At 47.3% G+C, this 27,414-nt stretch overlaps 1 protein-coding gene across 3 annotated transcripts in view; it reads left to right on the top strand.

The window, feature by feature from the left end:
* MAPT (microtubule associated protein tau) overlaps window positions 1-27,414 on the top strand; it is a 1,132,093-nt gene that overhangs the window by 681,363 nt on the left and 423,316 nt on the right. For all 3 annotated transcript variants that reach the window (XM_078645042.1, XM_078645040.1, XM_078645041.1), the window contains one exon: window positions 20,172-20,225. In XM_078645042.1, the coding sequence (XP_078501168.1) occupies window positions 20,172-20,225 (54 nt within the window). The remainder of the gene's footprint in view (window positions 1-20,171; window positions 20,226-27,414) is intronic.

Here is a 27,414-nt window from a genome sequence, read left to right as displayed (position 1 = left end):
TTGGGGACTGAGAAGCCCCAACCCCGAGCAGCCCCTGCACCGAAGATCAGCCCTCCAGCATCCACGAGATCTGCGTGGGGCCCTTCTGCTTTGTTGCTGCTCGACGCGTTGTCTGGTCACTTGCCGGCTGGCTAGTGGCCTACCAGACGACGAACCTTTGAATCTTCACTGCTGGTCTGGTTGCTCCAGACTGGCCCTTGCTCCCTTCCAAAAGAGGGGCACCCCGGACTCTCCTAGTCCGCACCAGACGCTTTCTTCACTCACCGCGTGGGTTGCCTTTGCCAAGGCCTGTTGAGTCCAATCCCAGATCCGACGCCGCCGACAGCGAGAGCCTGCGTGGGACAGCTCGTGCCTCCATCCTGGTCGTCGAAGACACCTCCTGGCCCACGTGGCTGCAGAGTCAAGCGTCCACTCTTCACCTGATCGCGACGTCGACATCTGGTTCCTTCCTGGTTCCACTCCAGTCACTGGCTAGTGACTGTGAACATTGTCCCCTCTGCTTTCATGTCTCCTTCTTCAACAATCCACCCTTGGATTGCACCGGACATCTTCCTCCTGGTCGCCTGCAGCATCTTTTCTTTCAGGCTCCATAGACTTCAACGCGAGAACCCGACGCACTTTGACACCTATGCACCCGCGGCCCGTGGGTGAGGTAACAAGAGCATTTCGGTGCTCAAGGGTAGTTTAACTGTCCTAGTGTCCAGTTCCACAGTCGTTTTAGTCCTATCTAGTCAGGATTGTCTGTAGACGTTGTTACGCATCTCGCGTGTGAGTTCACCCTCTGCACACGCGTTCCGTGGGCCTCCTATTACTTACCTGAAGTTAGTGTAGCGTGGTCCCATCGATCCTACAGCCTCTGGACAGCTCCATTCCCATTATCGTATTTCATATTCCACTTACTTAGTATATGGTTTGTTGTGCCCCTAGGGCACCATTGTAATTTCGTGCAACTTGTAGTATTTTTCGTAAGAGATTGTCATGTGCTTAGCCCTCTGACCTCATAAAGAGTTCAGAGGTGTTGTTATTAATAAATATACTGTTTATTTTCATAACAACCTGCGTGGTGTCCTTTCACTTGGTATTCAAGGGGTTATATATATTTTTTTTTTGTAGAGTTTTTATATAGCGCGAACTAGACCCGAACCGAATCAGGTATCAGAGCGCTTTACATAGTACAAGATACGTTTTTTTTTGTTGGTTTTTTTTTCATTTTTAGGCACGGGGAGATTAAGTGATTTGCCCAGAATCACAGGAGGTTTTGGCATTGTTACCGAGACTCGAACCCAGATCCCCAGGTCCGAGGTCGAGCGCCTTAGCCGTTAGGCCAACTCCTCTCCCCTATATTGTGGTAAAACAGCTGGCTTCACATGCCAAAAGAGTTTAGCCTAAGACTGCTTTGTCCATGCTACCATTAGGATAGCTGGTCTATAAGGTTGACTTACAACCAATCACCATAAGGGTTGTTTGGACTGATACAAGGTGATCACTAGAACTAGTGAGCATCATATATCAGGCCAACTTCTCACATTGGTGTGCAGCGGTTGGGATTTGAGCTTGCTGTTGTTTTTACCACGTATAATCTTGAAATATCATTTGAAAGATCACATAAGGTACCTAGGTACATATAACAAGCTTAGAAATAATCTGAGTTCTACTGAATCAGCTGTTGTAGTAGAAAGGGCCTAGCACACCCTGACTACAACTCTTAACAAGGGATCAGTAGGAAACCCCATAGTGTAGGTAGGTGCATCACTTACACCTCACTAGAAGCATGTCTACCCATGGAGAGTCTTCAGAGACTCCTCAAGTGGTTAGTGACCCTCCACAGGTCCTTTCCAGATATGCAGCTCTCAGTTTCCAGGAGATGAGACAATTGTGTACCTCCAGGAAATTGAAACAGGGTTCTAACCCTACCACTCCTTTTCTGTTAGGTCTCTTAGAGACATATGATGCTAGAAAGGCTTCTAACACAGATGGGAGCATGCCAGCCTTAGAGGGTACCCTTGGAGATCCAGACCTCCCTGAAACAGAGAATGTAGAAGAGGAGGAGGAAGAAGAGGACACCTCTGGGGATGAGGCAGACAAAGGTCCTGAGTTAGTCAGCAGACTTACTAGGGCCAACTTAGACCTACATAGGGAAGGATCTGGGGGACCCCCAGTACTGACCCTGAGCAGGCCTAACTTTGGAGTTAGAAGAGATAGGTCTCATTCTAGGGACTCCAATAGATCTGTGCACTCTCATGCATCTGCTCAGAGGAGAATGACTTCTCCCCAGAGGAGAATGACTTCCCCTCAGAGGAGAGCGCATGAAGCAAGGATGAGACTGGCTAATCTGAGGTTCCAGAGGGAAGAACTTGCCCTTGCCAAAGAGAAGCTTGCCTTTGCTAGAGAGCAACAGTTAAGTGGGGTAGTCCCCACTGGTGGCAGCACTATCCCCAGGGATAGAGACAGGAGTTTTGATAATAGACACCTGAGTAAAATAGTGCCCCCATATAAGACAGGGGATGATATCCACAAGTGGATGACTGCTTTGGAGAGAGCCTGCAAAGTACAGCAGGTACCCCAGAGTCAGTGGGCAGCTATATTGTGGCTCTCCTTTGAAGGTAAAGGTAGAGACAAGCTCCTCACTGTAAGAGATGAGGATGCTAATGATTACCAAGTCTTGAAACTTGCTCTGATTGATGGGTTTGGCTTAACCACTGAACAGTACAAGTTGATGTTCAGGGATACCCAGAAAACTCAGGCTCAAGATTGGACTGACTTTGTGGATTGTGCCACTAAGGCTCTGGAGGGCTGGTTACTGGGAAGTAAAGTTACTGATTACACAGGATTGTATAATCTAATTATGAGAGAGAAAATCTTAAATAATTGTCAGAACCAGTTGTTGCATCAGCACTTGATTGACTCAGATTGGGAAAGAAGGCAGACAGATGGGTCAGGACAAGGGTCAAGCAGCAGAACCAGAACCAGGGTAGTGGCCAGAAGAAAGCAGACCAGAAGGGTAATGAGAATAAGCAAAATGACCAGAAATCTTCAACAGGGCCCCAACAACCTAAGGAGGGTGGGTCCCAAACTTCCCAAAAGAAGAAGAATGATGGTCCTAAGAAACCATGGTGCCAATACTGTAAAAGTAAGACTCACTGGTTTAGTGAGTGCACCAAGAAAGGCCAAACTCCTACCACTACTGTCCCTAAGACACCCGCACCCCCTAGTACAGTTAGTAGTGGTAGTGTACCTCCCAAGGCTATAGTTGGGTTAACCCTGGGAACTGAGGTGGGTTCTGACTTAGTTAGAATTCCTACTCAGGCAGTTCTTGTTTGTACTGGGGACATGGATATGACCCCTACTGTAAGTCCTAGTACTCTGGGCAAATACAGGCAAACGCCTTTAATCAATGGAAAAATGGCTCAGGCCTACAGGGACACATGTGCCAGTGTCACCATGGTGACACCAACATTTGTGGACCCTGACCAGATCATGCTAGGTTCAGATTACCTAGTGACCAATGCTAGCAATGTCACTACCAATCACAGTATGGCAGTTGTTAATTTCTCCTGGGGAGGGGTAACTGGCCTCAAAAAGGTTGTAGTTAGTTCAGACCTCCCAGTAGATTGTCTTTTGGGCAATGATTTGGAATCCTCACTGTGGTCAGATGTGGAGTACAGGACTCATGTAGAAATGCTAGGTCTCTCCTCACATGTCCTTGCTGTGACTAGGTCACAGGCCAAGAAATGCCCAGCTGAACAAGCGCTGGATCCTGGAAGAATGGACCAGACACTACCCAAGAGAAGGAATGGTAGGGTTGAGGCAGAGCCTTCCCCCTTGCCTCAGGTTGAGGATCAGCCCTCTCAGGAGGCTGACCCAGAGACCCCAGAAGGAACTGTCCTAGAAGAGCTTGAACCTGAACAGGTTGAGTTTCTTGGGACGGGGGGACCTTCCAGGGCAGACTTGAGGCAGGCCCAATTAGATTGTTCCTCTCTTGAACCCCTCAGACAGCAGGCTGCTACTGAGGCTGCAGGGAATGCTACAGGTGCCCATAAGGTTTATTGGGAACATGGACTCCTATACTCTGAGGCAAGAGACACCAAGCCTGGTGCAACCAGGAGGCTGGTCATCCCCTTCTCACCTTAGCCCATGAGATTCCCCTTGCAGGTCACTTAGGCCAGAACAAGACTTGGGACAGGCTTGCCCCACACTTTCACTGGCCTCATATGCCTGAAGACACAAAAGAGTTTTGTCGACTCATGTGTCACCTGTCAAGCCAGTGGCAAATCAGGTGGCACAACAAAGGCCCCCTTTATACCACTACCTGTGGTGGGGGTTCCCTTTGAAAGAGTGGGGATTGACATTGTTGGACCAATGGACCCCCCAACAGCATCTGGGCACAGGTTTATACTGGTGGTAGTGGATCATGCCACCAGGTATCCAGAAGCTATTCCCCTTAGGACCACTACAGCTCCTGTTGTGGCCAGGGCCCTACTTGGAGTTTTCTCCAGAGTGGGGTTTCCTAAGGAGGTTGTCTCTGACAGAGGTGCAAACTTCATGTCAGGATACTTGACTGCTATGTGGAAGGAGTGTGGTGTCAATTATAAATTCACCACACCCTATCACCCACAATGCAATGGGCTTGTTGAGAGATTCAACAAGACCCTCAAAGGGATGATAAAAGGATTACCTGAAAAGCTCAGGCGAAGATGGGATATCCTTTTACCCTGCCTCCTATTTGCTTACAGAGACGTCCCACAGAAGGGGGTTGGTTACAGCCCTTTTGAGCTTCTGTTTGGGCATCCTATAAGAGGACCCCTATGTCTGGTGAAGGAAGGATGGGAGTTACCTCTCAAAAAGCCTAAGCTTGACATAGTGGACTATGTACTTCGTCTCCGCTCCAGGATGGCGGAGTACATGGAGAAGGCATCTAAAAACCTTGAGGCCAGCCAAGAACTTCAAAAAGCTTGGCATGACCAAAAGGCTGTCCTAACTGTTTACTATGCAGGACAGAAGGTGTGGGTGTTGGAGCCAGTGGCCCCAGCAGCTCTCCAAGACAAATGGTCTGGACCCCATACCATCATTGAGCAAAAGGGAGAAGTCACCTACTTGGTGGACATGGGAACTCCCAGGAGCCCCCACAGGGTGCTTCATGTGAATAGGCTCAAAGCATTTGTCAACAGGGAGGACATGGGCTTGCTCATGGCCACAGATGAGGGGCAGGAGGAAGAGAGTGACCCTCTCCCAGACCTGCTCACTCAGAACCCTGATGATGGGTCAGTAGATGGTGTAGTCTTTTCTGACAGCCTCTCTGCCCATCAACAAGAGGATTGTAAACAGGTTCTTCAATCCTTCAGGCAAATGTTTTCACTGACCCCCAGTCAGACAAACTGGTGCACCCATGAGGTGGACACTGGTGACAGTCTGCCTGTCAAGAGTAAAATCTACAGGCAACCTGACCACGTCAGGGACTGCATAAAGAAAGAAGTCCAAAAGAGGTTGGAATTGGGAGTCATTGAACCCTCAGAGAGCCCTTGGGTTAGTCCTGTAGTTCTTTTGCCTAAACCTCCAGGATGGTAAGAGAGAGATGAGGTTTTGTGTAGACTACAGGGGTCTCAATGCTGTCAATAAGACAGATGCCCATCCAATACCTAGGGCAGATGAACTGATAGACAAGTTGGCTTCTGCAACTTTCTTAAGTACATTTGACCTAACAGCTGGTTATTGGCAGATCAGGTTAGCTGAGGATGCCAAGGCCAAAACGGCATTTTCTACCCCAGGAGGTCATTACCAATTTGTGGTGATGCCCTTTGGTTTGAAAAATGCACCTGCCACTTTTCAAAGGTTGGTGAACCAAGTTCTCACTGGGTTGGATGACTTCTGTGCAGCATATCTAGATGATATTGCTGTCTTTAGCTCCACCTGGGAGGATCAACTGATCCACCTGAGGAAAGTGTTGGAGGCCCTGCAAAAGGCAGGCCTCACTATCAAGGCTACTAAGTGCCAGATAGGGCAGAGTCAGGTTGTGTACCTGGGCCACCTTGTGGGTGGAGGCCAGGTTCACCCATTGGAGAGCAAGATACAGGCCATAAAGGACTGGGCTCCTCCAACCACCCAGACACAGGTCAGAGCTTTCTTGGGCCTGTCTGGTTACTATAGGAAGTTTGTCAAAAATTATGGGTCCATTGTGACACCACTTAATGACTTGACAAGCAAGAAAATGCCAAAGAAAGTTCAGTGGACAGTTAGCTGTCAGAAGGCATTTGATGACCTAAAGCAGGCCATGTGTACTGCACCTATTCTCAAGAGTCCTGACTACTCCAAAACCTTCATTGTCCAAACAGATGCATCTGAGTTGGGTGTGGGAGCTGTTCTTTTTCAACTGAATATTGATGGTCATGACCAGCCCATTGCTTTTATAAGCAGAGGCTGACCCCTAGAGAGAAACGTTGGTCAGCTATTGAGAGGGAGGCCTTTGCTGTGGTTTGGGCCCTGAAGAAGTTGAGGCCATACTTGTTTGGAACTCACTTCAAGATTCAGACCGACCATAAGCCCCTCTTATGGCTAAATCAGATGAAGGGTGAAAACCCCAAACTTCTTAGGTGGTCCATTTCCCTACAGGGGATGGACTTTACAGTGGAGCACAGACCAGGGACTGACCATGGCAATGCAGATGGTCTCTCCAGGTATTTCCACTAAAAACAGGAAGACTCACCTGGTCAAGGTTAGTTTAATGTCCCTAAGTTTGGGGGGGGAGGGAGTTATGTAGGAGAGTGGGGTCTGCAATCCTATGGTCACCCCAGATTTTTGCTTTTTGCTTCACTGGTTTACAACTTTCCCTGGCTGTGGGCCTGCTAATCAGACCCACAGCCTAGCTGTTCTCTCTCTAAATTGACAAGCATGTACTTTAGGTGCATTTACCAATTGGTACTGGGACACCTTATCAGTCCCTGTACACAGGGCATAGGTGTACCCAGGGCCTACCAGGGGCTGAAGCATGTATTATGCCACCCCTGGCTGGCCATCTAAATCTGACACAACTGGCTGCATGACAGCTGGGGCAAGGTGGTGTAAACACCCTTTGCTGTAGATATAGTATACCTATATCTAACCCTAAAATGGACACATAGATTCCTATCAGTCACTCCTATGGAAGGCCTTATCAATCCTGAAGGCAGAGTGCTTGGAATTAGGTGAGATGGTGCTCTGGCGTGAGCTGAACCCGTTTGCAGCTCGCGGAACCAAGTCCTCATAGCTGTTCCATGATAACGCTATAAACAGCAAAATATAGTATCCAGGCAAAGACAATGTAGATCACTGGCAAAAACTACATATAACAAATAACAAACACAAGTAAAAGAGAATAATAAATCCAATTATTATGTTCACATATAAAATTTAATGACATTGATAAAAATTGATAAACATGTTCAATAAAGTGCAAAATGTATATAAAAAAGACATAAAAAACAATTAGAGACCATAATTATTGATTATTGTATTGTTTTTTATGTCTTTTTTATATACATTTTGCACTTTATTGAACATGTTTATCAATTTTTATCAATGTCATTAAATTTTATATGTGAACATAATAATTGGATTTATTATTCTATTTTACTTGCGTTTGTTATTTGTTATATTATATGTAGTTTTTGCCAGTGATCTACATTGTCTATGCCTGGATACTATATTTTGCTGTTTATTGCTTTGCCCTGATCCAGGAAACATATTTTAGTCAGGGGGTCCCTGTTTATCGCCATGATAACGCTATACCATATACTCTTAAGTGCATTATCAACCTCGCTGTTAAATGCTAACTCTGGTATAACATTATCAAAACATGTCGAGTAAGGTGTCATACGATTTGGAATACTACCCCCTCGCCAATTCTGGCGACGGGGTAGCATTCCACCCTTGTAGAGGGACACGACATGTATGTAACTGTGAACCCCGGTTAAAGTTAACTCGAGCCTCAGCATCACAAAATGGATGCTGCCACCACAGACACAAGTCTGACCTCCTGCTGCTGGGAGTCCTTCCAGCGAGGATGGCTTGGACAAAGGGTTTCCTGCCTTGGGAGGTGCTAGCACCACCCCAGACAGGATTTTGTGTATTGAGGTAGGGAGGCCTGAAAGGAATGAGACATGCCTGGGGCACACAAGGTGCCCTGTGCATACACCGGTTCAAACCAGTTGCTGGGGCATCCCTGCCCCAGCTCTGGCAGGAAACCGGACAAAGGATAGGGGATGTAACCACCCCCCTTCCTGGTCCCACCCAGGGGAGGGACCTAGTCATTAGTGCAGCCCCCTTTAGGAGGATAAAGGCAGGAGCTGGTCCCATTCCAAATTAAATTATCCTGAACTATTCATCAAGAAGAAACTCTGGCCTTCGACGTTCTGCTCCACAGAAGACTGAAGAATCTCCCTTGTGGACAAGGAGTGTCCACCCTGCAACTGCAGGCACCATCAAGCGCCCAGCGGCTTCACTTTGTCGTCTTCCCTCGAGGATCCAGACTTCAGAGCCCGACGAGACACGGATTTCCCAGACCTCTCCGACCTCAACTCACATCTGCAACAAAGCTGAGACCCGTGGGTGCGACGAGACACGTGGGACCGGCCATCTTGAACGAACCTGCACTTCTCTTCCAGCACGACTCCTGAGCTAAACTTGACCAAGTGCTTTGGGGACTGAGAAGCCCCAACCCCGAGCACCCCCTGCACCGAAGATCAGCCCTCCAGCATTCACGAGATCTGCGTGGGACCCTTCTGCTTTGTTGCTGCTCGACGCATTGTCTGGTCACTTGCCGGCTGGCTAGTGGCCTCCCACATAAAGAACCTTTGAATCTTCACTGCTGGTCTGGTTGCTCCAGACTGGCCCTTGCTCCCTTCCAAAAGAGGGGCACCCCGGACTCTCCTAGTCCGCACCAGACGCTTTCTTCACTCACCGCGTGGGTTGCCTTTGCCAAGGCCTGTTGAGTCCAATCCCGGATCCGACGCCGCCGACAGCGAGAGCCTGCGTGGGACAGCTCGTGCCTCCATCCTGGTCGTCGAAGACACTTCCTGGCCCACGTGGCTGCAGAGTCAAGCGTCCACTCTTCACCTGATCGCGACGTCGACATCTGGTTCCTTCCTGGTTCCACTCCAGTCACTGGCTAGTGACTGTGAACATTGTCCCCTCTGCTTTCAGGTCTCCTTCTTCAACAATCCACCCTTGGATTGCACCGGACATCTTCCTCCTGGTCGCCTGCAGCATCTTTTCTTTCAGGCTCCATAGACTTCAACGCGAGAACCCGACGCACTTTGACACCTATGCACCCGCGGCCCGTGGGTGAGGTAACAAGAGCATTTCGGTGCTCAAGGGTAGTTTAACTGTCCTAGTGTCCAGTTCCACAGTCGTTTTAGTCCTATCTAGTCAGGATTGTCCGTACTCACCTTTAACTTGAACTGTACTGTCTGTAGGCGTTGTTACGCATCTCGCGTGTGAGTTCACACTCTGCACACGCGTTCCGTGGGCCTCCTATTACTTACCTGAAGTTAGTGTAGCGCGGTCCCATCGATCCTACAGCCTCTGGACAGCTCCATTCCCCTTATCGACTTTCACATTCCACTTACTTAGTATATGGTTTGTTGTGCCCCTAGGGCACCATTGTAATTTCGTGCAACTTGTAGTATTTTTCGTAAGAGATTGTCATGTGCTTAGCCCTCTGACCTCATAAAGAGTTCAGAGGTGTTGTTATTAATAAATATACTGTTTATTTTCATAACAACCTGCGTGGTGTCCTTTCACTTGGTATTCAAGGGGTTATATTGTGGTAAAACAGCTGGCTTCACATGCCAAAAGAGTTTAGCCTAAGACTGCTTTGTCCATGCTACCATTAGGATAGCTGGTCTATAAGGTTGACTTACAACCAATCACCATAAGGGTTGTTTGGACTGATACAAGGTGATCACTAGAACTAGTGAGCATCATATATCAGGCCAACTTCTCACACCGTGTACGATGTACCACCACTGCGCCTGTTGAGGCAAGGGAAGGGAACGGGTCAAAGATTGGCTGGTGAAGTTAAGCCTCGTAAAGCCTCTCTTTTTGGCTCGGTACTGCGTTTACCTTACTGGTGCAATGACTCTGTTGTACTTGGGGTTCTGGGGGACAAAGGAGCGATGTCCTATCGGTCCGCTGCTGTGATTGCAGTCCTCGTATTACTTAGGGCAGCATGTGAGTGGAAATAGAAAGAGGCCAACTTGTGGCGGCCATTGTGGAACTAGTCTTTCTAACCTAGTGGTGGCCATTTTGGAGCAGGTATTACATGGTTTGTTCTTCGGGGTGGCATATGTAAGGCATCGATTTATAAACAGCCATTGGGGTATAAACGTCGTAAGGAGGCACAATTCGGGTGACGGCGCAAGAGTGTTTACATAATAAATGTGCGGGCGTGATGGTGCTAAGAGTGGGGGAAGTGCTTACTAAGGAGGAGCGTGTGGTCATTGTGGTACATAAGTGAAGGTGTATTCTATGACAATAAATGCGCCGATTTTTAGAGATGATATAAAACACATAGATTTCGAATAGGTACTGCCAAAAGCAACAAGGAACTTGATTGCGGAATAAAATGATGCACTGGCACCATGTTTTGATTTGACCATAGTCTATTTGTCTGCTTGTTTCCAGGACAGGAAGCAAGACAAGTATTGTTTATAATAAGGTGGTCCAGTCTTCTGCTCGATTTAGGCCATTCCTTATCGTATCGAACTGAATCATTGTCTTTAGCTCCTCTCGGTTGAGTATTTGGGCAATGTCTCCTCCTCTGGCCGGTAGCTTGACCACTTTCAGTATTGTCCATTTTAAACCATTTTCGTTGTGCCCAGCTTCTACGAAATGGTCCACCAAAGGAGCATTGGTTGTCTTACATCTTACACGGCTCCTGTGCTGGCAAATGGGTGTCTTGGCCTTTTGTGTAGTCTGGCCAATGTACAATTTTGGACAGGGACATTGTATTGCATAAATTACATTTGAAGAGTTACAATTAGAAAATGAGCGTCTTTCAAACGTGGTGTCATTGTGAGTTAATTCCTTGCCCTCCACCGTGTATTCACAGACATTGCAACATTCACATTTTACATGGCCTATGAGTGGTGTTAGTCCCCAGGCTGCGTCAAGTGTAGCTCCCTTTGGTGTTATTGGTAATGCTGCTCTAACCAGATGGTCCTTTAAATTCTTACTCTTGCGGAATGCGAAGAGAGGTTTATCAATGTATATTGAGCCTGCATTAACTGTAGGCCAGTGTTTGATGATTGACCTTCTAATTTTGTTCGAGACCGGCGAGAAAGTTGTGATGCATGCAATTCTTTCTTTCTGATATTTATCTTTTGGCGTCAGTAAAACCTCTCGTGGGCAATGTAAATACCATGCTCGTTTAAGGGCCTGCTTGACTATTCTCCTTGGGTAGCCTCGATCTTTCAGTTTGTTCGAGAGAACTGCAGCCTCTCTGAAATAATCAGTTTTACAAGAGCAATTTCGTCTGATCCTGAGGAACTGAGAGTATGGTAGGGAGTCCCTCAATGGCCTAGGATGGTTGCTTTTTTAGTATAGAAGCGTATTTCGCTCTGTTGGCTTCCTGAAACTTTTTTTCCCCCATGTGTTGTTTGTCCCTCTTGAGTAAGGTACAGGATTGTGCCTATAAACTATTCATACAATTGATTTTCATTGTGTTTAAAATAAATACCCTACCCGGCTGGACAGAGGATAAATATAGCTTCCTATTATGGCCTATATTTCATTCACAAATTTTATTTTGATAAGCTTAGGACCCTTGTCTTCCAAAGCATAATTCCCCATGGTCCTCAGCCAACTGTTTGGGTTCCCTTGTCACATTAAGAAACCTGTCTAATCTTGACATTCCCACTAGTGTCCGATTTACAATGTTTTGAAGCCAGCTCCCCAACGTAGGGGGTTGTTTAATGTTTTCTACCATGAAGCAAGGGATATTTGAGTATATTTCATGCATGAACCAGCATGGTGCTACCTGGCAGTCTTGAGCAACAAGAGTGATGTCAGAGAGGCTCACTGTAATAGAGTAGCACTTCAAATTCTGTTCTCACTAGCACACCTTTTCTATGGAGGAGCCAGCTGTGGCATCACTGCATAGCAGTTCCTCCACCTTTAAGTGAGGCGGTATAACCTAGAACTAAGCAAATGGCACATCTATCTGCCTTTTTTGTTTGCTACCCCTTACTGCCTAACTCTAAAGGAGATACACAATGTCTTAACCAAAAGACCCAAATGGCCTTTTTGACACTCAGAATTGTTTTCGTAGTCTTTTCTATTTGAAGCATCTTCCAATGGGGGGCTAGTTTTATAATTTTTTGCCAGGGCTCCCTTTGATATCTTGTCTCGCTTTGCTTGACCAAAGCATCTGTAATCAAGGGTGAAGCAAGTAGTAACTGTATTCCAGACATTACAGCTTTAGCATAGAAATTCCATTATAGCTGAAGATAAAAAGGCAACGAGTTTGACTTCAAGGTTAGCTCACAATGCTTGGAGGAATGGTCACAATGCAATATTTTATAACCTGTTAGAATGGCACGGGCTACTCCTACTGCACAGGCTTCATGGAGCCAGCTTTTCCGTCTGATAGGATTATAGGTCCAAGTGGTAAATCCAGAAAAGAAAGTAAAGTTATCTATTGTGTTTAAAGGATAATTGGGGGTTTAGTAAGGTACATTTCCAGGTTTAACAAGGCACAACACGTCCAGGTTTAACCACCTTCTGTGCAAGTAATTTGCTCTTTAGGTAGCACTTTATGGAGAAAGGCAAGATGGCGGACGCAGCAGCGTCCGAGTGAGCAGCTGGAGGTGGAGGCTCTCGCCAGGCTCGCTTCTACGCTTTAACTGAGCTTTTTCGAGTCACCTAAAAGCTGTATGCCTTATAACTGAAGCTGAAGTTATCGAACTCCCGAGACTTTCTCTTTCAGAAAAAAAAAGCAGAGAAAAACAGAGATTTTTCTTACCGGAGACTGGGATGCGGTTTGACCTCTGGGGTTGCTACCGCAGGACGCTCCGGCTGGCGTGGCGGCGGTCACCGGCTCCATCGACGGTTCGCACACCTGGCGTTCTATTGAGGGCAGGTTCTCGGTCGGAGCTGAAACTGAGCTGTGTGAATTGGGGAGCAGGGGCTGAACGAGCGGAAAACTATTCGACGGAGCAGACGTGGCTAAAATCTTACCGGCAGCTCGTTTGGAGTGGAGCTTCACGAACAAAGATGGCTCCGAAGAATCCTAATGCAGGAGCGGTCTCTAAACCTCAGAGACCGAAGACAAGGGCAGCTACAGCTACAGCGACCACGGTACAAGCTCCAGCACAGCCTAACGGTGAGGTACCTGCTTTGAATTTGCTAAATGCTGTAACTGAGACTGTTTCTGCCGAACTATCGACAGACTGCACAACTAGTGTTCCTGATAATGCTGTAACATATTCAGATCAGTCAAATTTACTGAATTCTGGGATTTGTAGGACAGGCACTACGGGCACTACAGGTACCACACCAAAAATTCCAGGAATGTTTTCTAAAAAAGAACGCAGCTCTTGTTAAGGGGCCAATACCTTTAGCTAAAAATTTGGAAATATTATCTGGTATACATCCTGACCATACTGTGGAGTCACAAACAGCAGGAACACTTGATATTAATGATCTGATTACTCCAGACCCTACTTAGTAGTTTGGCCCAATGGTTAGAGGCGGCAGGCCTGAGAGCAGAAGTCAGCCTGGGACCAGGGTTCAATTCCCGACGCGGCAGGGTCGTGGACCTTGGTCAGCGGACTCGATAATTCTCGCTTCGGTGCTTACTCTAATCAGGGGTTCCACTCGGCAACTCTGGGCATTAGCTTGCCTAATCTCCACAATGGCCCCACCAATTCCGGGGATGCCTGGCTCCACCTTGGGGACTCCCAGCAAGGGACCATCCCACAGGGAAAGCCAGGACGGGTTCCCCAGAGTTATACAGCGCCGGGACGCCCCGTTGCTGGGGCAGCTGTGCGCTTTACAAGTATACTACATTTACATTTACATTTACATTTTATCAAACCCAGTCATTTCGACAGAAACATCACAGTTGTTGGGGCTACAGGTTCCTCAAATACAAATACAAAATGACATAATTAGTAGCGAATCTACTATATCTGCTATATCCACACTGGTAGAAACCCAATCTATTGGAGAAGATGAAGGATCTATCGATTCGGCTGGAAACTTTTATTCCATGAATGATTTGTCTCATGCTCTGGACTCAGACTGTACTGATCTTGACAAAGATTGGAGCGATACAGCCTCTGCGCAGGATATAAGGAACCTCGCTGTTGATGAGGAAGAGGAAGTTTCCGATATTGAAGACTCGTTAAAAAGACTTGAGTGGGGGAGCGAGGGGAACTCGGTCATCACGATACAAGGCAGTAACCCCCATGTTACTCCACTGGCAAGCTCATCGGAACCTCTGTTTGAAGGGGCTGAGGGTCCGGAAACACCGGAAATTACACTAGCAATGCTATATCAGGTAATGCTCCAGCACAGGGAAGAAACGAGAGCTGAGAATCTCCGCACACAGGGTGCTGTGAGAAAATTACAAAATAATCTAAGGAAATTGGCTAAAACATCTACAGAAACGAATGTGAGAGTAACGGAGGCAGAAGGCAGGATCTCGATAATAGAAGACGATATGACTCAACAGAAGATCCAAATTCAGGCGATGGAAGGGCTGAAGGAAGAGATAAACTGGAAATTGATTGATTTGGAGAATAGGTCGCGACGGAATAACCTTAGAATTTTGGGAATACCAGAGGGAATGGAGTCTAGCAATGTGAGGCAATTTGTTATCGAGCTCTTCTCAGAAGCCTTTCCTGAATTAACACAATGGAGATGGGAGACCGAACTTCAGAGAGCCCACAGATTCCCTTTTCAAAGGAATATTCAGCAAAAATCAGATTCCAAACCTCGTGCTATTCTGGTTTCTCTAAACAACTTTTTAGCTAGGGAGGCTATTTATGATCTGGCTAGGCCTGACAGGAAACGCAAGGGCAAAGGAGTAGATTTTTTTGTACGTCCTGATTATTGTCATGCCACGGTCCAGCAGCGTTGGCAGTTTTGACAGCTTATCTCTCCATTCCAAGCAAAGGGAGCCCAAGCTTTTCTTCTTAACCCTGCCAAGTTAAAGGTTATTCATAGAGGGCGATCTTATTTCCTAGCTTCGGAAAAGGCAGCAAAGGAATTATTAGACTCATTTTGATTATTCTCCAATTCTTGACTATTGACTATCTTCTATTGTTTATTATGAACTTTGATAAAACTTAAGTAACGAATGGCAGAATTTGTTAGGTCTTAAGGAGGGCGACTCGATTAGAGTTCCAACATTGCACTAGTTTTTGTTTGTCTTTTTCCAACTGTTATGGCTTTTAAGCAACCTATTAATCATCATTACGCTCTTTCTGATTTTTTTTTGTTTTTGATGTAGGTTGTACTTGATATTTGATATCTGTAGAGGCGAGCTTAGGCGGGTGCCACTCATAGCTTCTCATGACATCAACAGTAGGGACTAGAAAGTCCCTCTGCCTCATTTGGGTCGGGGGGTTGAGGGAGGGTCGGCTGGGGTCAAGCCGGGGGTGGGTGGGGAGGGATAAGGGGGGTGCAAACAATGTCAAAAAAAAAGTGCTGGATTGCTTGATTTTTTTTTCTTTGACAAAATTAAAGACATTTTGATGCATACTGACCACCTATGTAAATTTAAATATGCTCTGTCTTGTCGTAGTTTCGGTGTAATTGGTGCATAATGTATATGGAAAGTGCTAATCACTTGCGAATTAAACTGATTAAATATGGGGAAATTACGAATATATTCCTGGAATATCTGTGGACTAAACAATAAGAAAAACAGGGGAATTGCTGCACAAATAATATTGACTATGAAGTTAGATATTCTTTGCATTCAGGAGTCACATATTACCTGGAATGATAGACAGATGTATAAAGACTTAGGGATGGTTTTATTAGCATGTACTCGTCAAGGAACAACTACAAAGGGGGTCGCAATTTTGATAAGAAAAGGCCTGGGTTGCCTTAAACGTAGTAAAGTGGATAAATATGGAAGATCGGTAATCGCTGAAATTGATATCAATAACAGATTATGGACATTATGCTCAATATACGCCCGAACTCAGATGATCCAGTTATGGTCGATTTTCTAAACACAGAGTTAGCTGGGTGGTCGCCATCTTTGATAATATGTGGTGATCTAAATCTTCATCTAGCAAATGGTTTTAATATACGCGGCAACTCATCGTATCAGGGTGTTAAGAAGAAACTGTATAGAGCAATTCGATCTTTGGCAATGGATTATGGCTTACATGATGTAGCCTATTCAAAAAATCCTTCTGCACCTGGGTTTACTTTTTTTTCTTCTCCACATAAGAAATTTGTCCGCTTAGATTATTTTTTTACTGATTTCGCATTAAAAAAAGATATTACATTTGAACTATATCCACGTATAATCTCTGACCACAATCCTATTTTGATACAGATTAAAACTGACACGGTATCTACACCTCAAGTTAGAATGTGGACATTCGATAGGAAATTATTATTAGATCCCGCTTATTTGGAACACATGTCAAAATGGATAAAAGAATTTTTGGAATTCAATAGAGGATCAGCATCAACACAGATTGTGTGGGATGCTTTTAAAGCGGGGGTTCGGGGAGAATCATTATCTTATGTAATTAAAAACAAAAAAATTATACATCAGAAAATGGATGCAGATTATAGACAGGTTTCGAATTTGGAGAAGAAATTAATAGCAGCAATCTCACTTTCACAAGAAACAGGGGCTATAGAAACAAAATTAGCCATTAGTAAAGCACGTCTTTATGAGAGCTTTGCATCTAAATTGGCTAATCAAATGGCAAATTATCGCTCACAAATATATGAAATGGGGGAGAACTCTGGTAGGATCCTAGCTAGAAAAAATAGACAGAAAGAGGTTTTCAATATTATAAGTTCAATACAAGATGAAGCTGGCCAGGTACATAATACACCCGAGTCAATATTGGAGGTTTTTCGTAACTTCTACTCTAAGCTATACCAGTATGACACCTCTCCTTATTCTTCTGATCTTTTACTTAATTTTGGGGTTACAAATTTGTCTCCTTGCTTAACTAAGGAGCAAAGACAAGATCTCGAGGCAGATATTACATGGGAGGAAATCGAGAAAGCTTTGTTATCCTTAGCAATAGGCAAAGCCGTGGGACCTGACAGTATCCCATTAGAATTTTATAAAGTATTTAGAAATGTCTTAAAACAAGATATCTTGACTACTTTCTTAGAAGCACAGAGAGGTGTACCGCCGTCTTCCTGGGCCAGTCTACAATTATGACATTTCTCAAAAAAGATAAAAATCCATTAAACCCGGCATCGTATAGACCTATCTCATTAATCAATGCTGATAGCAAAATATACTCAAAGGTATTAGCTTCTCGGTTATCACAAATTATCTCGGCAATAGTTTCTCGATGGCAGCATGGCTTTATTCCAAATAGAGACACTTCAGATCATATTCGGAGAGTCATCGCTTTAATGGACTGGGCAGAGGCTACTAAGACATCCATCGGGATCACCCTATTGGATGCTCAGAAGGCATTCGATAGGGTGACCTGGTCATATTTATGGGACTTATTATATTTAAAGGGATTTGGTCCAAGCATAATAATAGCATTGAAAACGCTCTATCTAAATCCAATATCTTGTGTTAAATTAGGAGCTATTAAGTCTGCTTCATTTCCTATTCAGAGAGGCACCCGACAAGGATGCCCCTCCTCTCCACTTCTCTTCGCTATTTATATAGATATTTTTTTGAATGTGTTAAATAGAGAAGAAGAGATAATTCCAGTAACGGTCGCAGGTGTAACATATAGAGCATTAGCATATGCGGATGACGTGGTGGTGGTCACGACAAATTTAGAAAAAGCTCTCCCTAAGATTGAGGACTAGCAACAACTTTTGGAATTTTTTCAGGTTATAAATTGAATTTACTTAAAACACAAACACTATTTGTAGGTGAAAATCCTCCTCCTCGAATTAATTTAGTTTCAGAAGCTTTATATTTAGGAATAAATTTAACAACCCCAGTTTCTAACATACCAAAGCTAAATTATACTCCAATTCTGGAAAAAGCTAATTCTACCCTTGAACGTATAGACCCTTTACATTTATCTTTATACGGTAGAAATAATGTTTTAAAAATGCTAATCCTCCCCAAATTTCTATACCTATTTAGAACAATACCGCTGGAGTTCCCATTAAATTTTTTTAAACAAGTGGAGAGGATGGTGACTAGATTTTTATGGGGCTACAGAGGTAACCGGAGAGCTTACAAAAAAATGATCGTCCCAAAACTTAGTGGAGGGTGGGGTGTCCCACATTTTCTGTTTTATTATCTTGCTGCAGTATTGCAATTTATAGCTCCTTTAATAGTAGGTGTTAAAGCCCCAATATCTCTAGCACATACACCATCTATCTATGAATTTGCTTTAGGTACAGAAGCCCGTGGCCATTTACTAAGCATTATAGAACCAAGCTACTATAAAAAAACAAAATTCAAGGTGATAGTCGCAGCATATAGGGCATGGAAAATGATTAAGAAAATTATGAAGATCCCAAATTTAGTAAGATATACTCCTTTAATTTCACCATACTTCTTTCCTCCAATCTTTAGAGATTCTATTATGAGAAAATGGGGGAACAAAGGGATTACTTATTTCGGAGATTTGTGGAATGATAATTGCATAATTACATTCCCTGAACTTCAAACACGATTTAATATATCAGTACAGGACTACTTTAAATACCTTCAGATATATAGTTTTTTAAGCTCTATCACATCCTTTGAACAACAGGGCCTAAAAAAAATCGGAGTGATAGATAGTCTCCATGTAAAAAAAAAGATTGTTTTTTTCTATAATGAACTTATCACAACGCTCCCAGATGATTTAACCGTGATCCAACAGAAATGGTCAGAAAAATTAGGGGTGGAGACTGTACTGATAGAGAAATCAATAGAGCTTGCAAACTCCATTCTTTTATCCGGGCGTTCACGTACACAGCATTATATGGTTCTGTTTGATCTCTATTATACACCGGCTAGAGTTATGAAATGGGGAGCAAACACAGGCATATGTTGTAATAGATGTACCTTGAGAGGAGCAGACGTAATACATATGTTTTACAGCTGCCCTAAATTGGCTAAAATACTTAATCAAATTCAGAGTTTTCTCTCAAATATATTGGGCATACCAATTATATTAACATCGGAATGGGTTATAACTGGGGTTTCGTCTGCTCCGCTCAAGGATGAATATCAATCTCTGATTTTTATCATGATGTCTGTGTTCCGAGCATGTATCACCCAAGAATGGATCAGTTCTGAATCACCGTCTTTTTCTATTTGGAGAGCTCGGTTACTAGCGAAATGTAACCTTGAATCAGCAATCTATGAAACTAAAGGACGGGGAAAAAAACAAAGGGGAAAGAAAATTTGGTTGCCTCTACAGTCTTGGATTCAAGAAGAAACAAGAATTTATTATGGATTCAGCCATCTTTAACTATGTCTTAAAGGGAAGGCTATGTTTGGTTTTGTACATATGGCAGATGTATGCATCATGCACTGTGAAGAAAAAATGTATGTCATTTTTTAATTTTTTTCTTTTCTTGACTTGTTTGCAATAAAAATAAAACTTATAAAAAAAATAAAATTAAAAAAAAGGTAGCACTTTATACTGCATCCCTGAAATTTCTGAAAGTGCTGTGAACAACAAATGCTACTATAACTAATGTACTGACTTCAGATGAATGGAAAGCTGGTACTCCAACACGTGAACTGAGATTGCTGCACATTTCAGGCATGCACATTAACTGACGCATTCATTTTGCAGGTCAGATAGTGTCGAACTACCGTGTTGGGGAGCACTAAGTCAGATAACGAGTTCGCAAGATTTTGACATTAGCTGTGGAGAGAGTGTTACTTACTCAGTCACCTATAAAGAGCATTGAGGTCCATTGACACATTCTGATTCGCCTACTTAAGAAAAAAAGACAGAATTGGCGGCAATAGATTGAGTGACATTAAACTTTATATTTTTCTTTTCTAGCTATAAGGAAGGATCAAAAAAAGTTGCCTACTGCTATGGGAAAGTCAGATCGAGGTAATTATGGCTCTGATATCTCAAAATAAGGTTTGAAATGTGTATTGCCTGGTCAATGTAAATGGTGTTGAATGCCTCTAAATCCTAACATAGGAATACATTTAACGTAGAAAAAGCTTGTGAACTTTCATAATTTTCTAATGCATGATAGATACTCTAATTGCTTATTACATTGTGATATTATATGTTTTCCCACCCATCGCCACCCTTTTATCTTAGAAGTGCTTTTGTGCATACTCTTCAGCCATCCTCCTATTTTAATTTAAGTCTCGTAGGTCCCCCTTCTCTCTTAGTTGCTTCCATTGAAAACAGTTTTAAGCACCATACCTATATATTTTGGGAAATAAGTGTTTATATTGCTTTCTCCTTCCACATTTTGAAATGAGATCATGGATGTGGGGGTAGATAGTTTGCAATTTCAGAAACCTCTTAATACGTTTCTCAAGGATTTTATGTGGAATTTTGATATTGTTCCTCTACTTTATGAATGTCACTTTATGATGTGTCCTGTGGCATCCAGACCTGGACTCAGTTAAGTAGATTTCGTTGTATTTGTGACTTTTGCTCATGGATGTGTGGTATGTTTGCAGTCCTTGCAGGGATTCTATAAGGGGCTCATAGGCTCTTTGTAAGCAGTGATATACTATTGGCGAGTTGGGCAAAACCAGTGAGAAATCTGCAGATAGAGAAAGTGACCATCAGAAAGATCTTTATCAAAGGTTAGTAACTTTTTCTTTTGATGGATACTTCAACCTGCAGATTCCTCACCTTAGTAAAGTGGGATCTGCTTTCATAGCTACCCCCACTTTTTGCTGGTGTCATACTGTTTTTCTGACTAGTCTGACTGGGATCCTGCTAATCAGGACCCCAGTCACTGTACTTCCTCCCTAATTTGGCTATGGTGAGTTTTCTTGGTACATTCCTAATTGGCTGCTGGCGTACTGTAGAAAGTCCCTGCTATATGGTACTAAGGTACCTACAACCTCCACCAGCGTTCCCCCTCGGGCTGAAGCAGGTATTATGCCACCCATAGGGGACCCTCAAAACTCTGACTATAGGCCTGCCATTGCAGCCTGAGTGAGTTGGTGCTTGCACCTCTCACAAAGATATGAGTTCCCTTATTTCTAACATCACTGAACTTAAAACCTCTGAGTCACACCTCTAGTAGGCCTTTCAGTCACAAAGGCAGGGTGCTTGGTTCTAAATGTGAGGTTGCCCCTGAATGAACAGGACACCTTCAACCTTCGAGGTCCATTCTCCGGGGTTGTCAGTGCATTAGACATTACGATACATAGAGTGGCCTTGCGTCATTATGTGAGGAACATCTCTAAACTGGCTGTAACGATCCCTGTCATGCTTGGTATCAAACATGTTGGAATCATACCTCCACACTGTAAACGGTATGGTAACAGTAGCGGCCTGTGGTGGGAGCGCTGCTGGCCGCTGACATGGGGCGGGTGAGGGGCAGGGTGGTGGGTGGTAACCTACGGATTATGGCTGTTTAGAGGTAAGTAAACATATAAATAAATAAAATTAATTTTGTTGCGCGCACTGCATTGCCAAATGCGATGCAGCGCGCGCAACGAAATTTGATTTACTTTGAGGGTCAGAGCTGCAGCCACTCTCTTATTTACACCATGTAATGTAAGCATTAAGCAAATTCTGTGTGGTATCGGCAGCTTCTGAAAAAGCACGGTTGTTGACAAAATATCTTCAAAGCTCTCAGTGTCCCAGTGAATGAAAATGGACCCTAAGGCAAGATTTTGAGGATCTGTCAAAGTGGTCTACGTATCTGAAAGAGACACGTTAGTGATAGATTCCTTACCTTAGAATATCCCCAGGCGTCAGACTGGATCCGGAAATTTTTGCGTAGCAATACCCCTGCGCGTCGGTAGGCGTTGTCCGCGGCTCCGCGTCCGTCGTCGGCGTCGTTAGCGCCAGAATGACGTCGTCGGAGTACTTAGACGCCGCCCATGCGCGCTGACGTCAGTTCTTCTTTTTTCCGCGCCAGCTAGCGCAGATCCGGAGAAGCTCTACCCCTAGTCATTTTTTGACTAAACTTTTTGATCTTTTTGATCATTTCTCTACTTGAGTCTTCGACTCCAACGGTGCCGGTATGGATGCCCGGGTTCAAGCCCTGTTCGAAGTGCGACCGACTGATTTCTGTCACGGACCCCCATCGCCGGTGCCTGAAGTGCTTAGGCCTCGACCACGACGACCGCACCTGCTCTGACTGCCGGGCCCTGACGTCGAAGGCTAGGCGGGAGCGGTCCTGCAAGCGGCTCGAGCTCCGGCAGTCGGCCCCGCGCCATTCCAGGTCCCGTTCCCACGGGAGGTCGAGGGACCGGTCGCGGGGTCGGAGTCCCCGCAGCTCCGGGAGTGGACATCGGTCGTCGGGATCCAAGTCCTCAGGTAAGAGGCATGAGAGGTCGGAGCGGCATCATCGCTCCTCCGACCCACCCCGACGCTCGCACGATGCGGCCGGGGGTTCGGGTGACACCGCCCACGCGGCTCCTAGAGAGTCGCAAGCGTCGCCGCCTGCCCCACACCTTCGGGTCCCTGGGCACGGTGCGACGCCGGAGGAGGTCGAGCGGTACCTCATGGCCATGAGGTCCCTCCCTCCTCAGCCGGGTCCCGCGGTGCCTTCGGAACCAGCGGTCCCGGCTGGAGGCCCTAGCGGGTCGGGCGCTTCGGCCCCGACGCCGCCGGGTGCTTCGGCCCCGGCGCCGCAGGCGACTTCGGTCCCGGCGCCGCAGGACCTCACCGGACCCGCTTCCAGATCTGGGTCGTCGCCGGTCGACCTCATGACCTCACCGGCACCGGGCCCCGAGAGTGTCACCCCCGGGGCCCGTTATTGACGCCGTCCCCAATCTTCCCTTCGGTCCGACTCTGGCGCTGGAACGGCGCCTTTGGGCGCCGCTTCAGACGGCCTCTGGAGATTTTTCTTTCCATGAGGAGGCCCAGTCTGTTGACCCTGGGTTACAGGAGACTGGTGACGAAGGTGATTGGGAGGGGTCTGAGGACCCTCTGGCACAGGAGTGCCAGTCTCAAGAGGACTGGACATATGGGCTTGGGGAGGCCAGTGGTATTGACACCTCGCCAGACACTGGATTTGTCTCCCCTCCCACAGTGGCTACGGAGGAGGGGGCTGCTTATAGCGTAGTGTTAACGAGGGCAGCCAAGGCCTTGGGCCTTGAGCTCCCCGTTGCGGCCGTGAGGACTAACCTCCTCACTGAGGTTCTTAAACCGCAGGCAAGCTCCAGTGAGCCTCTGCTGCCGTTAAATGAAGCCTTATGTGACGCTCTTGTGGGCACTTGGTCCAAGCCCGCCACAGGTCCGCCTGTGGATAGGAACGTGGCCAGACGCTACCGCCCGGCTCCGGACGACCCTTGCTTTTTGTCCACCCATCCCACCCCCGAGAGCCTGGTTATCCAGGCCTCCACTTCCCAGACCGCATTCCCGACGGCCCCGCCCGATCGGGAATCCAAGAGATATGAACAGATATGAGTTTGGGACTGCGGTCTGTCAATACCGCGTGTCTCTTGGGCCGCTACACCCACACCCTGTGGGACACGGTTGCGGACGTGCTGCCACATTGCCCGGAGGAGGTCCGGGCTAAACTCGCCCAAGCCCTTGTGGAGGGTCGAGATGCGGCACGGTACTCTATCCGGTGTGGGCTGGATACCACGGACTCACTGGGCAGGGCGATGGCAACGACGGTGGCAGTTAGACGCCACGCCTGGTTGAGGTCCGCCAACTTTTCGGCCGATGTCCAGGCCACTCTTCTGGACATGCCGTTCGATGGCCGTCGCCTTTTTGGCGACAAGGCAGACCATGCGCTGGAGCGCTTTAAGGACTCCAGGGCTACGGCCAAGTCCTTAGGCCTTTCCGCCACGCGCCAGCAATCGGGTGCCTTTCGCTCTTTTCGTGGCCACGGAAGGGGCGTCCCCACACGTGCTGCCAGCCACGCACCGCAGAATACCCAGCAGCGCGGTGGTGGCCGTGGAAACCGCCGTGGCGGCGGTCGGGGTCAGCGGCGAGGCCAGTCCACACCCCCCTCCGCAGCACCTGCCTCAAAACCTTCCGAGTTTCCAGGCCCATGTGACGCCTGTGGGAGGCAGGGTTTGCCATCACCACTCCCACTGGCGCACTGTCACGTCGGACAGGTGGGTGCTGCAAATCGTCCGAAGGGGCTACTCCCTCCCCTTCGAGGCGACCCCTCCAGCCATGCCACCGCAATTCCACCGCGTGTCGGGGGATCACTTGCAACTTCTGCAAGAGGAAGTCACGGCCCTCTTGGCCAAGGGGGCCATCGAGCGCGTTCCTGGGCCAGAAGTAGGGTGTGGATGTTACTCCCACTACTTTCTGGTGCCCAAGAAGGGCAAGGGGGGCCTGCGCCCTATCTCGGATCTACAGAACGTCAACGGCTTCCTCCGACAAGAGAAGTTCAAGATGCTGACTTTGGCTCAGGTCTTAGCTGCCCTGGACCCCGGAGACTGGATGGTAGCATTGGACTTGCAGGACGCTTATTTTCCATCCCCGTCCTGCCGGCCCACCGGCGTTACCTGCGGTTCACGGTAGGCCACGAGCATTTTCAGTTTACCGTGCTCCCCTTCGGCCTTACCAGCGCCCCACGGGTGTTCACGAAGGTGATGGCGGTGGTCGCAGCTCATCTGCGCAGGTTAGGGCTGTCAGTCTTCCCCTACCTCGACGACTGGTTGTTGAAGGCGGGCTCGCCCCAGACAGTCGTAAGCCACCTCCAGACTACGGCCGACCTCCTGCACTTGCTGGGGTCCTCCATCAATGTGCCGAAGTCGCACCTGTGTCCCTCTCAGAAGCTCCTCCTCATCGGAGCGGTTCTGGACTCGGCGCAGTTTCGGGTTTACCCTCCCGAACAGCGGGTTCGGGATATTCAGGCTCTGATTCCAATCTTCCAGCCTTTATCCCGAGTCTCGGTCAGGTTGACGCTGCGGCTTCTGGGACTGATGGCCTCCTGCATCCTTCTGGTGCGTCACGCCCGGTGGCGGATGCGGGCTCTGCAGTGGGACCTGAAGTTTCAGTGGGCCCAGCATCAGGGCAACTTGTCCGACCATGTCTTGATCTCGGAGGGCACTGCAAGACAGTTGCAGTGGTGGCTCACGGACCGCGATTGGGTCAGTGGCAGATCCCTCTCCCTACCCCACCCGGAGCACGTAGTTGTGACGGACGCGTCCCTCCAGGGCTGGGGTGGTCACATGGGAGAGGCGGAGATCAGAGGACTCTGGTCTCCGGCAGAGGCCCGGCTCCACATCAACCTGTTGGAGTTACGGGCGATTCGTCTAGCACTGAAGGCATTCCTCCCCTCTGTCCGGGGGAGTGTAGTGCAGGTGTTCACGGACAACACCACCGCCATGTGGTACTGCACCAAACAGGGCAGGGTGGGGTCGTGGACCCTATGCCAGGAGGCTTTGCGCCTCTGGGAGTGGCTGGAACATCAGGGCGTTACCCTGGTGGTTCAACACCTGGCAGGTTCTCTGAATGCCAGGGCGGACGAACTCAGCCGTCGGTGCATGATGGATCACGAATGGCGTCTGAGCTCAGACGTGGCGCAAGGCCTCTTTCAGCAGTGGGGAGAGCCTTGGTTAGATCTATTCGCCACCGAAGAGAACGTGCAATGTCATCAGTTCTGCGCGTTGGAATTTCCAAGGCGGCGCTCGCTCGGAGACGCTTTTCGTCGCGAGTGGAGTTGCGGTCTATTGTACACCTTTCCGCCCCTACCACTTCTGCCCAGAGTGCTGAAGAAGATCAGGCGCGACCGGGCCCAGGTTATCCTTGTGGCTCCGGACTGGGCACGAAGATACTGGTATCCCGAGCTACTCAGCATGTCAGTCGATCCCCCGATTCGTCTGCCTCTTCGGGAGGACCTTCTGTCGCAGCAGCAGGAGACGGTCCTCCACCCGAACCTGTCCAGTCTCCACCTACAAGCTTGGAGATTGAGCGGCGACAGTTGAGGCCATTTGACTTGCCTCCCGAAGTCTGTAATGTCATTCTGGCAGCCAGGCGTCCCTCCACAAAGTCGGTATACGCCTGCAGGTGGAACAGATTTGTGGCATAGTGCACAGCAAAGGCTGCGGATCCTCTTGCTGCCCCCCTTTCTAAGGTTCTCCTCTTTCTTCTGTCTCTTGCCCAGCAGGGCTCTGCTCTGGGCACTGTCAAGGGCTACCTTTCTGCCTTCTTGAGGCTGCCTGATCAGCCTTCTCTGTTCAAGTCCCCTATTGTAAATAGATTTCTTAAGGGCATCACACACATGTTCCCTCATGTTCCCTTCGTGATGCCCCAGTGGGACTTGAACCTTGTTCTTACTTTCCTGATGTGCGCTCCCTTTGAGCCACTTCACAACTGTCCTCTTCGCCTTCTGACTCTGAAGACTGCTTTCCTGGTTGCCATCACCTCTGCCAGGAGAGTGAGTGAGCTCCAGGCCCTTTCTTGTACTCCACCTTTCCTTTCTGTCCATCCGGACAAGGTTGTGTTGCGTACCAAGCCATCTTTCCTGCCCAAGGTTGTCTCAGCCTTCCACATCGGGCAGTCCATCATCTTGCCAACCTTCTTTCCGCCTCCGCATCCCTCTAAAGAGGAAGAGCGGCTCCACCGTCTGGACCCAAAACGTGCACTCTCATTTTACTTGGATCGCACTCGCCAGTTCCGGGTGGATGACCAACTCTTTGTTGGTTACGTGGTCGCTAAGAAGGGTAAGGCGATACACAAGCGGACCATCTCCAGGTGGATCATCTTGTGTATCCAGGCATGTTACTCCATGGCTAAGAAGGAGCCCCCTGTTGGATTGAGGGCTCATTCCACTCGGGCCATGGCAACTACAACTGCCCTGGGCCGGGGAGTGCCCTTGCAGGACACTTGCCAGGCAGCTACGTGGGCCTCGTTGCACACGTTCGCACGACACTACTGCCTGGACAGTCAAGTCCGGAGGGATGGCTTCTTTGGCCGTTCCGTCCTCCAGGACTTTCTGGTGTGATTATTGGTTCGCAGACCCACCACCGGGGTTGGTATTGCTGGGGTATCTATTCTAAGGTAAGGAATCTATCACTAACATGTCTCTTTCAGATGCACAAGTTACTACTTGTGTAACGATATATCTGTAAGAGACATTAGTTAGTGATAGATTCCTTACCGACCCACCCATCCTCCCCGTTCT

This window comes from Lissotriton helveticus, chromosome 5_1 (assembly GCF_964261635.1).
Source record: "Lissotriton helveticus chromosome 5_1, aLisHel1.1, whole genome shotgun sequence".
Lineage (NCBI taxonomy): Eukaryota > Metazoa > Chordata > Amphibia > Caudata > Salamandridae > Lissotriton > Lissotriton helveticus.
This window is presented reverse-complemented; position numbering and strand designations above follow the sequence as displayed.